The 15,873-nt window shown below is 41.1% G+C and overlaps 1 protein-coding gene across 1 annotated transcript in view; it reads left to right on the top strand.

Moving 5' to 3' along the window:
- LNX2 (ligand of numb-protein X 2) overlaps nt 1–15,468 on the top strand; it is a 188,595-nt gene extending 173,127 nt beyond the window's left edge. Inside the window, exon 10 of the mRNA XM_073662469.1 lies at nt 11,624–15,468. Within this exon, the coding sequence (XP_073518570.1) occupies nt 11,624–11,759 (136 nt within the window). The 3' untranslated portion in view covers nt 11,760–15,468. The remainder of the gene's footprint in view (nt 1–11,623) is intronic.
- Nucleotides 15,469–15,873: the final 405 nt, after the last annotated feature.

Below are 15,873 nucleotides of genomic sequence, written 5' to 3'. Positions count from 1 at the left end.
TACACCAGCTGGATTTTGTAAGGGTGCCATTTGTGAGTAGCTAATATCCGCCGAAGGGATGTTCGACTGATGCCGCTCTCCAGTGACGTGCGGCGAGTGCTACGCTATGGGCTCTTGCTGAATGAAGCTAGGACAGCCACTGATGTTTCTTCACTAGTGACAGTTTTCTTGCGTCCACATTTTGGCAAATCCAACACTGAACCTGTTTCACGAAATTTGGCAAGCAGTTTGCTAACTGTAGCATGGGAGATGGGTGGTCTCGTAGGGTGTCTTGCATTGAAATCTGCTGCAATGACCCAGGTACTGCGTTCACCAGACATCAACACAATTTCTATCCGCTCCTCACGTGTTAACCTCTGCGACATGTCAATGGCTGTAAACAAAGAGAAACTTGTAAATAACTCATGAAAGAATAATATTACGTTAAAACCAAGCACACCATTGTTTTTCTTATGAAATTCTCAATAAGTTTGATGTGTCACATGACCCTCTTCCCATTGAAAAAAATAAAGTTGGATCCAAAATGGCCAACTTCAAAATGGCCACCATGGTCACCACCCATCTGGAAAAGTTTTCCCCCTCCCATATACTAATGTGCCACAAACAGGAAGTTGATATCACCAACCATTCCCATTTTATTTAGGTGTATCCATATAAATGGCCCACCCTGTATAATAGTGCATCCTATATCAGGTCGCCATGTATGTAGCGACCTCAGGAGCTGAGCCTGTACCATACCTGGCAGATGGCAGCTGTGTTACACAGCCGACATCTGCCTGTAACAGCAACGACTGGAGTTTGAAATTAAATGACGCAATATCCAGTGCGCGCACACAGACTTCTGTTGGCCTTCCTGATGAAGGACCTCATAGATGCCACCTTTGTCCTCCAGTGAAGCCGAGCCTGTGGCTTGAACTTCATAGAAGGACATTATTTGTTCCATATACTATATATACGTACGTTATACATACAGCGCTCAGCGTGAGTACACCCTCCCGTATTCTCAGTATGTTATATATACAGCACTCAGCGTAAGTGAGTACACCCCCTGTATCCTCAGTATGTATTATATATATACTGTGCTCAGCATAAATGAGTACACCCCCTGCATTCTCAGTATGTTATATATACAGCACTCAGCGTAAGTGAGTACACCCCCCCTGTATTCTCAGTACGTTATGCATACAGCGCTCAGCGTAAGTGAGTACACCCCCTGTATTCTCAGTATGTGTTATGTATACTGTGCTCAGCATAAATGAGTACACCCCCTGTATTCTCAGTATGTGTTATATATACTGTGCTCAGCATAAATGGGTTCACCCCCCTGTATTCTCAGTGCGTTATACATACAGCGCTCAGCGTAAGTGAGTACACCCTCCCGTATTCTCAGTATGTTATATATACAGCACTCAGCGTAAGTGAGTACACCCTCCTGTATTCTCAGTACATTATATATACAGCACTCAGCGTAAGTGAGTACACCCCTGTATTCTCAGTACGTTATATATACAGTGCTCAGCGTAAGTGAGTACACCCCCTGTATTCTCAGTACGTTATACATACAGCGCTCAGCGTAAGTGAGTACACCCCCCTGTATTCTCAGTATGTGTTATGTATACTGTGCTCAGCATAAATGAGTACACCCCCTGTATTCTCAGTATGTGTTATATATACAGTGCTCAGCATAAATGAGTACACCCCCTGTATTCTCATTTTGTTATATATACAGCAGTCAGCATAAGTGAGTACACCCCGTGTTCTCAGTATGTTATATATACAGCACTCAGAGTAAGTGATTACACCCCCCTTGTATTCTCAGTACGTTATACATACAGCGTTCAGCGTAAGTGAGTACACCCCCCTGTATTCTCTGTATGTTATATATATACAGCGTTCAGCGTAAGTGAGTTCACTTCCCTGTATTCTCAGTACGTTATATATACAGCGTTCAGTGTAAGTGAGTACACCCCCCTGTATTCTCAGTACGTTATATACAGTGCCTACAAGTAGTATTCAACCCCCTGCAGATTTAGCTCGTTTGATAAGATGCAAATAAGTTAGAGCCTTCAAACTGCAAACGAGAGTAGGTTTTATGAACAGAAGCATAAATCTTACAAACCAAAAAGTTATGTTGCTCAGTTGAATTTTATTAAATTTTAAACATAAAAGTGTGGGTCAATTATTATACAACCCCTATGTTTAATATTTTGTGGAATAACCCTTGTTTGCAATTACAGCTAATAATCGTCTTTTATAAGACCTGATCAGGCCGGCACAGGTCTGTGGAGTTATCTTGGCCCACTCCTCCATGCAGATCTTCTCCAAGTTATCTAGGTTCTTTGGGTGTCTCATGTGGACTTTATTCTTGAGCTCCTTCCACAAGTTTTCAATTGGGTTAAGGTCAGGAGACTGACTAGGCCACTCCAACACCTTGACTTTTTCCCTCTTGAACCAGGCCTTGGTTTTCTTGGCTGTGTGCTTTGGGTCGTTGTCTTGTTGGAAGATGAAATTACGACCCATCTTAAGATCCTTGATGGAGGAGCGGAGGTTCTTGGCCAAAATCTCCAGGTAGGCCGTGCTATCCATCTTCCCATGGATGCGGACCAGATGGCCAGGCCCCTTGGCAGAGAAACAGCCCCACAGCATGATGCTGCCACCACCATGCTTGACTGTAGGGATGGTATTCTTGGGGTCGTATGCAGTGCCATCCAGTCTCCAAACGTCACGTGTGTGGTTGGCACCAAAGATCTCGATCTTGGTCTCATCAGACCATAGAACCTTGAACCAGTCTGTCTCAGAGTCCTCCAAGTGATCATGAGCAAACTGTAGATAAGCCTTGACATGACGCTTTGAAAGTAAAGGTACCTTACGGGCTCGTCTGGAACGGAGACCATTGCGGTGGAGTACGTTACTTATGGTATTGACTGAAACCAATGTCCCCACTGCCATGAGATCTTCCCGGAGCTCCTTCCTTGTTGTCCTTGGGTTAGCCTTGACTCTTCGGACAAGCCTGGCCTCGGCACGGGAGGACACTTTCAAAGGCTGTCCTGGCCGTGGAAGGCTAACAGTAGTTCCATAAGCCTTCCACTTACGGATGATGCTCCCAACAGTGGAGACAGGTAGGCCCAACTCCTTGGAAAGGGTTTTGTACCCCTTGCCAGCCTTGTGACCCTCCACGATCTTGTCTCTGATGGCCTTGGAATGCTCCTTTGTCTTTCCCATGTTGACCATGTCTGAGTGCTGTTCACAAGTTTGGGGAGGGTCTTAAATAGTCAGAAAAGGCTGGCAAAAGAAATCTTTAATCCACACATGTGAAGCTCATTATTCTTAGTGCCTGAACTACTTCTTAATACTTTAGGGGGACCAAACAGAATTCTTGTGGTTTGAGGGGTTGAATAATAAATGACACTCTGAATTAACTTTTAACGTTTTAAAAAAAAAAAAAAAAAAAATTTTGCTGCAGTGCATTTCCCACTTCCAGGCTGATCTACAGTACAAATGTCACAATGCCAAGTTAATTCCGCATGTGTCAACCAGCTAAATCTGCAGGGGGTTGAATACTACTTGTAGGCACTGTATATATATATATACAGTGTTCAGTGTGAGTACATCCCCCTGTATTCTCAGTACATTATATATATATGCAGTGTTTAGTGTAAGTGAGTACACCTCCTGTATTCTCAATGTTATACATACAGCGCTCAGCGTAAGTGAGTACACTCTCCTGTATTCTCAGTACATTATATATACAGTGCTCAGTGTAAGTGAGTACACCCCCCTGTATTCTCAGTACGTTATATATACAGTGCTCAGCGTAAGTGAGTATTCCCCCTGTATTCTCAGTATGTGTTATATATATATACAGTGCTCAGCATAAGTGAGTACACCCCCTGTATTCTCAGTGTGTTATATATACAGCACTCAGCGTGTGTACACCCCCTGTATTCTCAGTACGTTATATATATACAGCGTTCAGCGTGAGTTCACCCCCCTGTTTTCTCAGTAGGTTATATACACAGCGCTCAGTGTAAGTGAGTACACCCCACTGTATTCTCAGTACATTATGCATACAGCGCTCAGCCTAAGTCAGTACACTCTCCTACATTCTCAGTACATTATGTACATTATATATACAGCGCTCAGCGTAAGTGAGTACACCCCCCTGTATTCTCAGTACATTATATATACAGCACTCAGCATAAGTGAGTACAACCCTGGCACACACCTCAAACACGTCTTCTCCAGAGGTACTCCAGGTGCGCTGAACGGCTGTGGAGAAAATCAAATCTGCCCGAACATTTCCTCCATTATAAATTTATGCTGAAAACACATAACTCTGCCCTTCACCTCTCCAAACAAACCTACTTTAACAACCTCATCATCTCACTTTCCAATAATTCTAAACGACTCTTTGACACGTTTCATTCTCTCCTCAATCAGACAACACAGGCCCCAACCACCGACCTCAGCGCTGACGATCTGGCCAATTATTTCAAAGAAAAAATTGACCATATCCGACAGGAAATTTTCTCCCAATCCCCAAATGTTATGCATGCTCTCCCCCACCACATTGTATCCTGCTCACTTTCTGACTTCGAACCAGTCACGGAAGATGAAGTGATCAGGCTACTTGCATCTTCTCGTCCTACCACCTGCACCAGTGACCCTATTCCCTCACATCTCCTTCAGTTCCTTGCTCCAGCTGTCACCACTCACCTAACTAAAATTTTCAACCTTTCCCTCTCATATGGTATCTTTCCCTCTTCTTTTAAACACGCCAGTATACAACCATTACTTAAAAAACCATCCCTTGACCAGAACTGCACGGCCAACTACAGACCTGTTTCCAATCTTCCCTTTATCTCTAAACTCCTGGAACGCCTGGTCCATTCCCGTCTCATCCGCTATCTCTCAGACAACTCTCTTCTTGACCCTTTACAATCTGGTTTCCGCTCTTTACATTCTACTGAAACTGCCCTCACTAAAGTCTCTAATGATTTACTAAAAGCTAAATCTAATGGTCACTACTCCCTGCTGATTCTCCTGGATCTCTCTGCAGCATTTGACACTGTGGATCACCAGCTCCTCCTCACTATGCTCCGCACTATTGGCCTCAAGGACACTGTTCTCTCCTGGTTCTCCTCCTATCTATCTGACCGCTCCTTCTCTGTGTCTTTCGCCGGCTCCTCCTCCTCTCTCCTTCCTCTTACTGTCGGGGTTCCTCAAGGATCAGTCCTAGGCCCCCTTCTTTTCTCCTTATACACCGCTCCCATTGGACAAACAATCAGCAGATTCGGTTTTCAGCACCATCTTTATGCTGATGACACCCAATTGTACACCTCTGCTCCGGACATCACCCCTGCATTACTACAAAAGACCAGTGATTGTTTTTCTGCTGTGTCTAACATTATGTCCTCCCTCTACCTAAAACTGAATCTGTCAAAAACTGAACTACTCATCTTTCCTCCCTCCACTAACCTACCTGTGCCCGATATTGCCATTTCTGTTTGTGGCTCAACCATTACTCCCCAGCAACAAGTCCGCTGTCTTGGGGTCATTTTTGATTCAGATCTTTCTTTCACTCCTCACATCAAATCACTCGCTCGTTCATGTCATCTACACCTCAAAAACATCTCAAGAATCAGGACGTTTCTCACCTTTGGCTCGGCAAAAACTCTTACTGTAGCTCTTATTCATTCTCGTCTTGACTATTGCAACGCTCTACTAATCGGTCTCCCTCTTACTAAACTCTCCCCTCTCCAATCCGTCCTTAACGCAGCAGCCAGGATCATATTCCTCGCCAACCGCTACACCGATGCCTCTTCCCTGTGCCAGTCATTGCATTGGTTACCCATCCAATATAGAGTTCAATTTAAACTTATCACGCTTACCCACAAAGCGCTCCATGCTTCAGTACCCCCCTACATCTCCTCCCTTGTCTCAGTCTACCACTCTACACGTGCCCTCCGTTCTGCAAATGACTTAAAACTAAAATCCTCCATAATCCGAACTTCCCACTCCCGTCTCCAAGATTTCTCGCGTGCTGCGCCAATTCTTTGGAATGCACTACTCAGGACAGTTCAATTAATTCCCAATACCCACAGTTTCAAGCGAACCCTAAAAACACATCTCTTTAGACTGGTGTATCGCCTAAACACACTCAGTCCGTCCCAGTTTTCCCCCATATTAAAATCTTCTTCAACTTCAGGTTCATACCAACCATGCACTTAATAGCCTCAGTCAGGACTGTACACAAACTGGCAGGCGACCAGTCCATGTATTATTTATCCTATTTAGTATATCAAGGCTGCATTATACAATATATGTACTTTTTACCTTTTGTGTCTCCCCCATTTCCTCATAGACTGTAAGCTTGCGAGCAGGGCCCTCACTCCTTTCGATATGAGATATGCTTATTCTGTATTGTCTGAATATGTCCCCCCTAAAATTTGTAAAGTGCTGCGGAATATGTTGGCGCTATAAAAATAAAAACTATTATTATTATTATTATTACACCCCCTGTATTCTCAGTACATTATATATACAGCACTCAGCATAAGTGAGTACACCCCCTGTATTCTCAGTACGTTATACATACAGCGCTCAGCGTAAGTGAGTACACCCCCCCTGTATTCTCAGTGCGTTATACATACAGCGCTCAGAGTAAGTGAGTACACCCCCTGTATTCTCAATGCGTTATATATACAGTGCTCAGCGTAAGTGAGTACACCCCCCTGTATTCTCGGTACGTTATACATGCAGTGCTCAGCGTGAGTACACCCCCCTGTATTCTCAGTATGTTATACATACAGCGCTCAGTGTAAGTGAGTACACCCCCCTGTATTCTCAGTATGTTATACATATGGCACTCAGCATAAGTGAGTACACCCCCCTGTATTCTCAGTACGTGATAAATACAGCACTCAGCATAAGTGAGTACACCCCCCTGTATTCTCAGTAAGTCATACATACAGCGCTCAGCATAAGTGAGTACACCCCCCCTGTATTCTCAGTACGTTATATATACAGCAGTCAGTATAAGTGAGTACACCTCCCTGTATTCTCAGTACATTATACATACAGCGCTCAGCATAAGTAAGTACACCCCCCTGTATTCTCAGTGCGTTGTATATACAGCACTCAGTGTAAGTGAGTACACCCCCTGTATTCTCAATACAATATATATACAGCGCTCAGCGTAAGTCAGTACACCCCCCTGTTTTCTCAGTACATTATATATACAGCATTCAACTTAAGTGAGTACACCCCCCTGTATTCTCAGTACGTTATACACACAGCGCTAAGCGTAAGTGAGTACACCCCCCTGTATTCTCAGTACATCATATATATGCTGGATGCGTCCTTCTGTCTGAAGCAGGGATGAGTGACACCTGCGCAGTAAGGCGCCGGAGTCAGCACGTGTGCATAACACACTATGGTGCCATTTTATTGAAGACACTGTATATGCAAATTCGCAGACAATGTCTTTAAAAAAAAATAGTGCAGGATAGCGCGGTATGCGCACGTGCTGACTCCTGCGCCATTGATAAAATTAAAAGTGTACCAATAAAAATGCTTGCCACCCGGGTGTAGAACGGGTTCCATAGCTAGTATATACAGTACAGACCAAAAGTTTGGACACACCTTCTCATTTAAAGATTTTTCTGTATTTTCATGACTATGAAAATTGTACATTCACACTGAAGGCATCAAAACTATGAATTAACACATGTGGAATTATATACTTAACAAAAAAGTGTGAAACAACTGAAATTGTCTTATATTCTAGGTTCTTCTTTGATGACTGCTTTGCACACTCTTGGCATTCTCTTGATGAGCTTCAAGAGGTAGTCACCGGAAATGGTTTTCACTTCACAGGTGTGCCCTGTCAGGTTTAATAAGTGGGATTTCTCGCCTTATAAATGGGGTTGGGACCATCAGTTGTGTTGTGCAGAAGTGTGGTGGCTACACAGCTGATAGTCCTACTGAATAGACTGTTAGAATTTGTATTATGGCAAGAAAAAAGCAGCTAAGTAATGAAAAATTTGTGTCCATCATTACTTTAAGAAATGAAGGTCAGTCAGTCCGAAAAATTGGGCAAACTTTGAATGTGTCCCCAAGTGCAGTTGTAAAAACCATCAAGCGCTACAAAGAAACTGGCTCACATGAGGACCGCCCCAGGAAAGGAAGATCAAGAGTTACCTCTGCTTCTGAGGATAAGTTTATCCGAGTCACCAGCCTCAGAAATCGCAGGTTAACAGCAGCTCAGATTAGAGACCAGGTCAATGCCACACAGAGTTATAGCAGCAGACACATCTCTACAACAACTGTTAAGAGGAGACTTTGTGCAGCAGGCCTTCATGGTAAAATAGCTGCTAGGAAACCACTGCTAAGGACAGGCAACAAGCAGAAGAGACTTGTTTGGGCTAAAGAACACAAGGAATGAACATTAGACCAGTGGAAATCTGTGCTTTGGTCTGATGAGTCCAAATTTGAGATCTTTGGTTCCAACCACTGTGTCTTTGTGCAGAAAAGGTGAACGGATGGACTCTACATGCCTGGTTCACACAGTGAATCATGGAGGAGGAGGTGTGATGATGTGGGGGTACTTTGGTGGTGACACTGTTGGGGATTTATTCAAAATTGAAGGCATACTGAACCGGCATGGCTGCCACAGCATCTTGCAGCGGCATGCTATTCCATCCGGTTTGCGTTTAGTTGGACCATCATTTATTTTTCAAAAGGACAATGACCCCAAACACACCTCCAGGCTGTGTAAGGGCTATTTGACAAAGAAGGAGAGTGATGGGGTGCTACGCCAGATGACCAGGCCTCCACAGTCACCTGAACCCAATCGAGATGGTTTGGGGTGAGCTGGACCGCAGAGTGAAGGCAAAAGGGCCAACAAGTGCTAAGCATCTCTGGGAACTCCTTCAAGATTGTTGGATGACCATTTCCGGTGACTACCTCTTGAAGCTCATCAAAAGAATGCCAAGATTGTAATCATTCCACATGTGTTAATTCATAGTTTTGATGCCTTCAGTGTGAATGTACAATTTTCATAGTCCTGAAAATACAGAAAAATCTTTAAATGTGAAGGTGTGTCCAAAATTTTGGTCTGTACTGTGCATATAGGATTACCATAATTTTTAATATTTGCCAAGTGCCGGAATAATGAGAGAGAGAGAGAGAATGTTTTAAGGCATTTTTATTACTTACTGCAAAGTCAAACGTTTACATACACTAAGATTACTATGCCTTTAAACAATTCTAGACTGCCCATATGATGATGTGATATGTTTGGTGTGTTTGGAAGCTTCTGATTTTTTGGCAACATATGAGTTAATTAGAGACACATCTGTGGTTGTATTTTAATGCACACCTGAAACACACTGCTTCTTTGTGTAGCATCATGGGAAAGTCTAAAGAAATCAGCCAAGATATCAGGAAGAGAATTGTGGACTTGCATGAGTCTGGCTCATCCTTGGGTACAATTTCAAGATATCTGAAGGTACCTCGTTCATCTGTACAAACAATTATACGCAAGTACAAACAAGATGGGAATGTCCAGCCACCATACCGCTCAGGAAGGAGACAGGTTCTGTGTCCCAGAGATGAACGTGCTTTGGTCTGACATGTTCATATCAACCCAAGGACCAAAGCAAAAGACCTTGCGAAGATAATTGTGTAAGCTGGACAGATTGTGTCAATAACCACAATGAAAGGAGTACTGTATCAACATGGGCTGAAAGGCCACTCTGCCAGGAAGAAGCCATTACTACAGAAGAAATACAAAAAAGCCAGATTAATGTTTGCAAATGCACACAGGAACAAAGACCTTAATTTTTGGAGACATATCCTGTGGTCTGCTGAAACCAAAATTGAACTTTTTGGGCATAATGACCATCGTTACAATTGGAGGAAAAAGGGAGAAGCTTGGAAGCCTAGGAACACCAACCCAACTGTGAAACACGGAGGTGGCAGCATCATATTGTGGGGTTGTTTTGCTGCAGGAGGGACTGGTGCACTTCACAAAATAGATGGCATCATGAGAATAGAAGATTATGTGGCAATACTGAAGCAACATCTGAAGACATCAGCCAAGATGTTAAAGCTTTTGGCGGAAATGGATCTTCCAACGGATAATGACCCAAAGCATACTGCCAAAATGGTAACAAAGTGGCTTACGGATAACAAAGTCAATGTTTCGGAGTGGCCTTCACAAAGCCCTGATCTCAATCCTATTGAAAATTTATGGGCAAAGCTGAAAAGGCAGGAGTTAGCAAGGTGACTGAAAAACCTGGATCAGTTACACCAGTTTTGTCAGGAGGAATGGGCCCAAATTCCAACCAACTATTGTGAGAAGCTTGTGGAAGGATATCCCAAATGTTGGACCCATGTCATTCAGTTTAAGGGCAATGGTACCAAATACTAATGAAATGTATGTAAACTTTTGACTTTGCAGTAAGTAGTAAAAATGCCTTAAAATATTCTCTCTCTCATTATTCTGGCATTTGGCAAATATTAAAAATTATGGTAATCCTAATTGACCTAAAACGGGAAAGATTTATTCTGATTTCATGTCAGATAATGAGAAAACCATGCATATGTGTCTTGTTATATAGTGTATGTAAACTTATGGTTTCAACTGTATATACATATATAATCACAGTGTCAAGTCCCCTAAAAGATCTAAAAAATAAAGTAAAAAAAAAAAAGTTTGAAAAATAATAAAATATAAGGTTTCAAATCAACCTTTTCTCCTGCCTTAAAAAAAAGTGAATTTGGTATTGTCATGTCCATAAAAGTCCAATCAAAATATGTAATTAATTAACCCATAAAGAGAAAAAAAATTAAAACAGCAGAATTTCATTTTTTGGTACCCCAAAAATATGCAATAAAAAGCCATAAAAAAACTTTAACTTTTATGTACTGCAAAATGGTATCTATAGAAACATCAGCTTTCTATTTCCACACAAAAAACCTACCACTCACACAGGTCCATGAACAGAAAAATAAAAAAGTTACAGATCTCAGAAATTGATGAAACAATCAATTTATTTTTGTTATATAAAATTGTTGAATTCTTTTTTTATCACTTATATAAAAAAAGAAACTATACAAATTTGTTATTAAATTTATCACACTGAAGTGTAAAATCATATTGCCAGGTTATTTTTACTGCACAATGGACACCATAAAAACAAAACAAATAGCGAAATTGTATTTGTTTTTTCAACATTTCACCACACTTGGAAATCTTGTGGGTTTTTTTTCAATACATTATATGGTAAAATGAATGGTGCCATTCAACTACAAGTACAACTTGTTTCCCAAAAATACAAAATCTGGTACATCTACCTCAACAGAAACATAATAAAATCTATGGCTCTTGGAAAAGGGGGAGGGAAAAAACTAAAACAGGAAGGGGTTGTAAGATCAGACATTGACATATAGGGCAGCTAAATCCACTAGGTGGCACAGACAAGAAAGTTTTCTTTCCTTCCAGAAGAAAGCTAATTTGCATGTTTTTCCCATGTATGTTGTTTTTTTGTTTTTTTTCCAATGGATTGATTTTGGAACCTCTTATTTCTATCTACATGTGATATATCTTCTCTTGCAGGTGTGGAGACATGATTGTTGCAGTTAATGGTTTATCTACCGTAGGAATGAGCCACTCAGCTCTAGTCCCAATGTTGAAAGAACAAAGGAGCAAAGTCACACTTAGCGTGATCTCATGGCCCGGTAGCCTGGTCTAAGTAACTTTGTAATGCCGTGATGATACATCTTCTGTGCTCTCGAGCTAGTCCAGAGCTTCTCCTCATCTCCGCATCAATCACTTCATAGCAAGGTGTTCAGAAGTGATCCACATGGGACTCAGGCATGGTCACCTGGTCCAGTATCAAGGCGCCATTGCTATTCTTCCAGCCATCCTCAAACCATATGTTGACGGGAGTCTATAGATCGTGCTGCGCTATCAGCTCATATACAATAAAGTTTTGTCGTAGAGGTTATGTCAAGCCATTGAGCAAATGTTTTGTTTTTGGGGTTTTCTTTTGTGCCACGGTTATAGTGTTTGATGGCCCTCACTACATTGTCAGTAACAAAATTCTCTTTAACATTCAGAAATATTCTCTTCAAATGTAAAAGCCGCATCCACCACCCAACACCTGCTGCATTTCTTTATAGACTTTTGTGCTGCTGTGGGACCTTTTATTGGTTTACCTCATGGGGACATTGCCAATAATTCGTGTCCTATTAGAATGATATCATTCATCTGCCTGTGGCGGCTTTGAGAATTCCCAAAAAATCCAAACAATATTGGGGGCCAAAGCAAAAAACTTGCATACATGGGTTTTGTACTGTGCAATAACCGTTTCTTCTTTTTTTTGGAGGGGTATAAATTTAATACACAGTGTATCCTGTCAAAGAACAAGGGGATTCATCTCAAGGTTTACCTACCTGATAATGAATGTGTTTTTTTTTGTTAGTATGATAAACTTTTGATATTTTTACTGCAATATTTCTATTTGGACGTGCTTGTGTTTGTGGACTTTTTACAAGGTCGGACAGGAAGACGACTAATATTGCTTCAATCAAGACTGGGAATCCCGGGGCTTCCCTATCTGTTCCTACCAGACAATAAAAGATGTACAATATCTGTGCTGAGTGTTGTGGGAGAAGGTGTCTATGCATCATGAGACATGTATTTCAACATCGAGGTGATTTCTTTAGCACAGGGTGTGCTTGTTCCGTTTATACAGTTTTTGGAACCATTTTGTGACTCTTTCATGCAATATCTGACTTCTGATTGCTGTGGGATGTAAAGTGTCTCTAGCGACATCAACAAGGTCAATCTGATTTTTTTCTGCCATCACAAATATCAAAATGGCCAACAGGTGCCCCAGCGCAAATAATTTTATTTTTTTATGGGAGAAGTTTATTAGTCATCTGTTGGGCTCATTTCACATTTGCGTTCGGGCACCTTTTGGCCATTTTGGTATTTGTGATGGAAGAAAAAAATCTGATTGACCTTATTGATCTCAATAGAGACTGCCAGCGTCATTTTAGATCTCATTGCAATCGGAAGTCATGCCACTTGTATGAAAGAGTCACAAAATGGCCACATATTATGTTCTGATCAGATAATCATAAGACTCGTCCACTATAATTCTTTTTCAATATTATTTCCATTTCAAAGGGAACCTGTTCCTTCGAACATTCGGTCTGATCTGCCTGCATCTTGTTATAGAGCCCAGGGGCTGAGCAGATTGATATATGAGTTTGTAGGAAAAGATTCAGGGCAACTTGTAATTTATTCATTAAAATCCCTGCTCATTTTGGGCTTAGTAGTCAAGTGGGAGGTCCTTCTAAGTGATTGACACCTATCTCTGAATATATATGGAAGGTTATCAGTCACTGATTAAGGACCGCCCCGATGACTGCTAAGCCCAAATTAAGCAGGGGTTTCAACAAATGAATTACAAGTTATCCTGTTGTTTTTTCTACAAAAACCTATATTAGCTCCTCAACATTTTTAAGTGGATATGGTCCCTTAAAAGAAGTGCTCCTGACATGTCTCTTTTAGTAAGTCTTGCATTATTTTCTCAATACTGCACACTGTGATATTTGTCTGTGTTCCTCCTGAATTCTATGAATAAACTGCCAACTGGGTGTTGCTATTACCCCCTTATCAAAGGGGTATGTTCCTACAAAGCATGACACTGGTAGCACTGAAAATGTCAAGGAGTGGTCAGAGACACAAAGGCTTGGACTGGCCCACCGGAGAGCAGGAGAATCCTCCGGTGGGCCACTCTTATATGAGCAGTAATTGGTACTATATACTTGAATCACTATGTATAGACAAAAGTAGCATCTTATTCATGTACCCAGTTCATTGTTATATAAATTTGTGATTGAGAATAATGTCACATTTGCATGTAGCTGAAAATTGGGGCCCTGGAGTTGGCTACTGGTGGGCCCTTGGCACTCCAGTCTGACCTTCACACGCCCCCCAACTGGTAACACCCAGCTGACAATTTATTCATAGAGATCTGTAAAAAAAATAACAAAGGAACTGCACAACATGGAGCTCTAAGAAAAGATGTTCCAGAATTGTCATTTAATGTAGATTTCAAGCATTTACTAAAACAGAAATGTCAGCAGAGCGGATTGGTCATCTTTAAAGGACATTGCCTTCATTCAGCATCAACAGCTGCCATTAACAGTGCTGATGTGAGCACTGAAATGCTATTGATCTCTATGATGTTCCCATGCATTGAGTCCGCCTCAGAGTTAGTATATGTATAGGCTAAATACTCACAATGTTATCTCACCCTACAATTGGTTGCTTTTACCATAAAGGCAAGTATACTTTAAAGGTTAGGTCCACCTTTGTTACAATTTTATGTCGCTTCAGTGTAGACAAAATAAAAGAAATAAAGAAACTTTGTAAATAATTCTATTTGAAAATATCATGTTACGTCTACAGCTTCAATGCAGACCTATATTTTTTCATGTTAATGACTGCAAACAAACTCTGTGTAGTCTAATCCTGCAGTCAGAATTATATTCCATATTTCACCAGTGTCGTGCCATCGTACATTTGGTAGGCTATAAAAAAGCTGGTCATACACTTTAGAGTATGTCGACTTAGCACTTACACCGAAAAAGCTCCAAGTGAACATGTCAAGGGTGTTCATAGTGCTATTTTAGCCCCCATGTGGTCAAAACAAGTGTTTTTTGTCCTCCATGTGGCTGGAATCAATCACTATACCACAAGATAGGGGATGGAATAGCGTAATAGGCAATTATATTCCTTACAGCAGTAGCCAATATGTACACACATGGACAAAATTGTTGGCACCCTTCTGTTAAAGTAAGAAAAACCCACAATGGTCACTGACATAACTTGAAACTGACAAGTAATTTTCAATTTAAATTTACTGATTATCAACTAATGAAAATCAGATATTGCTTTTGAATTGTGGTTCAACAGAAAAAAAAACTAGTGAAAATAACCTGGACAAAAATGATGGTACTTTTAGAAAAGATTGACAATAATGTGACCATAAGGACATGTCAAACTAAGGTGTGTCCAGTAATTAACTTTACAGGTGTTTACAAACTTGTAAGCAGTTAGTCTGCCTATTTAACAGGAGAAAAGTAGTCATTGTGCTGTTTGGGATCATGGTGTGTAACACACTGAACATGGACCAAGAAAGGGCACAGAATTTCAGGAAAAGAACATCTCGCCAACCATTAAGCATGGGGGTGGCTAAATCATGCTTTGGGGATGTGTTGCAGCCAATGGTACAGGGAAAATTTCACGGGTAGTGAGAATAATGGATTCAATGAAATTTCAACAAATTCTTCATGAAAAAAAACATAACACTATCTGTAAAAAAGCTGAAGTTGAAAAGAGGATGGCTTCTACAAATGAACATTGATCCTAAGCACACCTCAAAATCCACAATAGACTACCTCAAAAGGTACAAGCTGAAGGTTTTACAATGGCCCTCACAGTCCTCTGATCTGAACATCATTGAAAATCTGTGGCTAGACCTCAAAATAGCAGTATATGCAAGACCACCCAGGAATCTCACAGAACTGGAAGAATTTTCCAAGGAAGAACGGATGAAAATCCCTCAAACAAGAATTGAAAGACTCTTGTCTGACTACAAAAAGCGTTTACAAGCTGTGATACCTTCAAAAGGGGGCGCTACTAGATACTAACCATGCAGAGTGCCAAAACATTTGCATTAGCCCACTTTTCTTTTTGTAATTTTTAAAATGTTAAAGATGAAAATATGTATATTTGTTTGCCTAATATACAAAGTAAATGTGTCATCTTTAACTTTAGGCCTTTAAGAG

Source organism: Phyllobates terribilis, unplaced genomic scaffold, assembly GCF_046119375.1.
Source record: "Phyllobates terribilis strain yellow unplaced genomic scaffold, ASM4611937v1 Scaffold_2__4_contigs__length_985480577, whole genome shotgun sequence".
NCBI classification, from domain to species: Eukaryota; Metazoa; Chordata; class Amphibia; order Anura; family Dendrobatidae; genus Phyllobates; species Phyllobates terribilis.
This window is presented reverse-complemented; position numbering and strand designations above follow the sequence as displayed.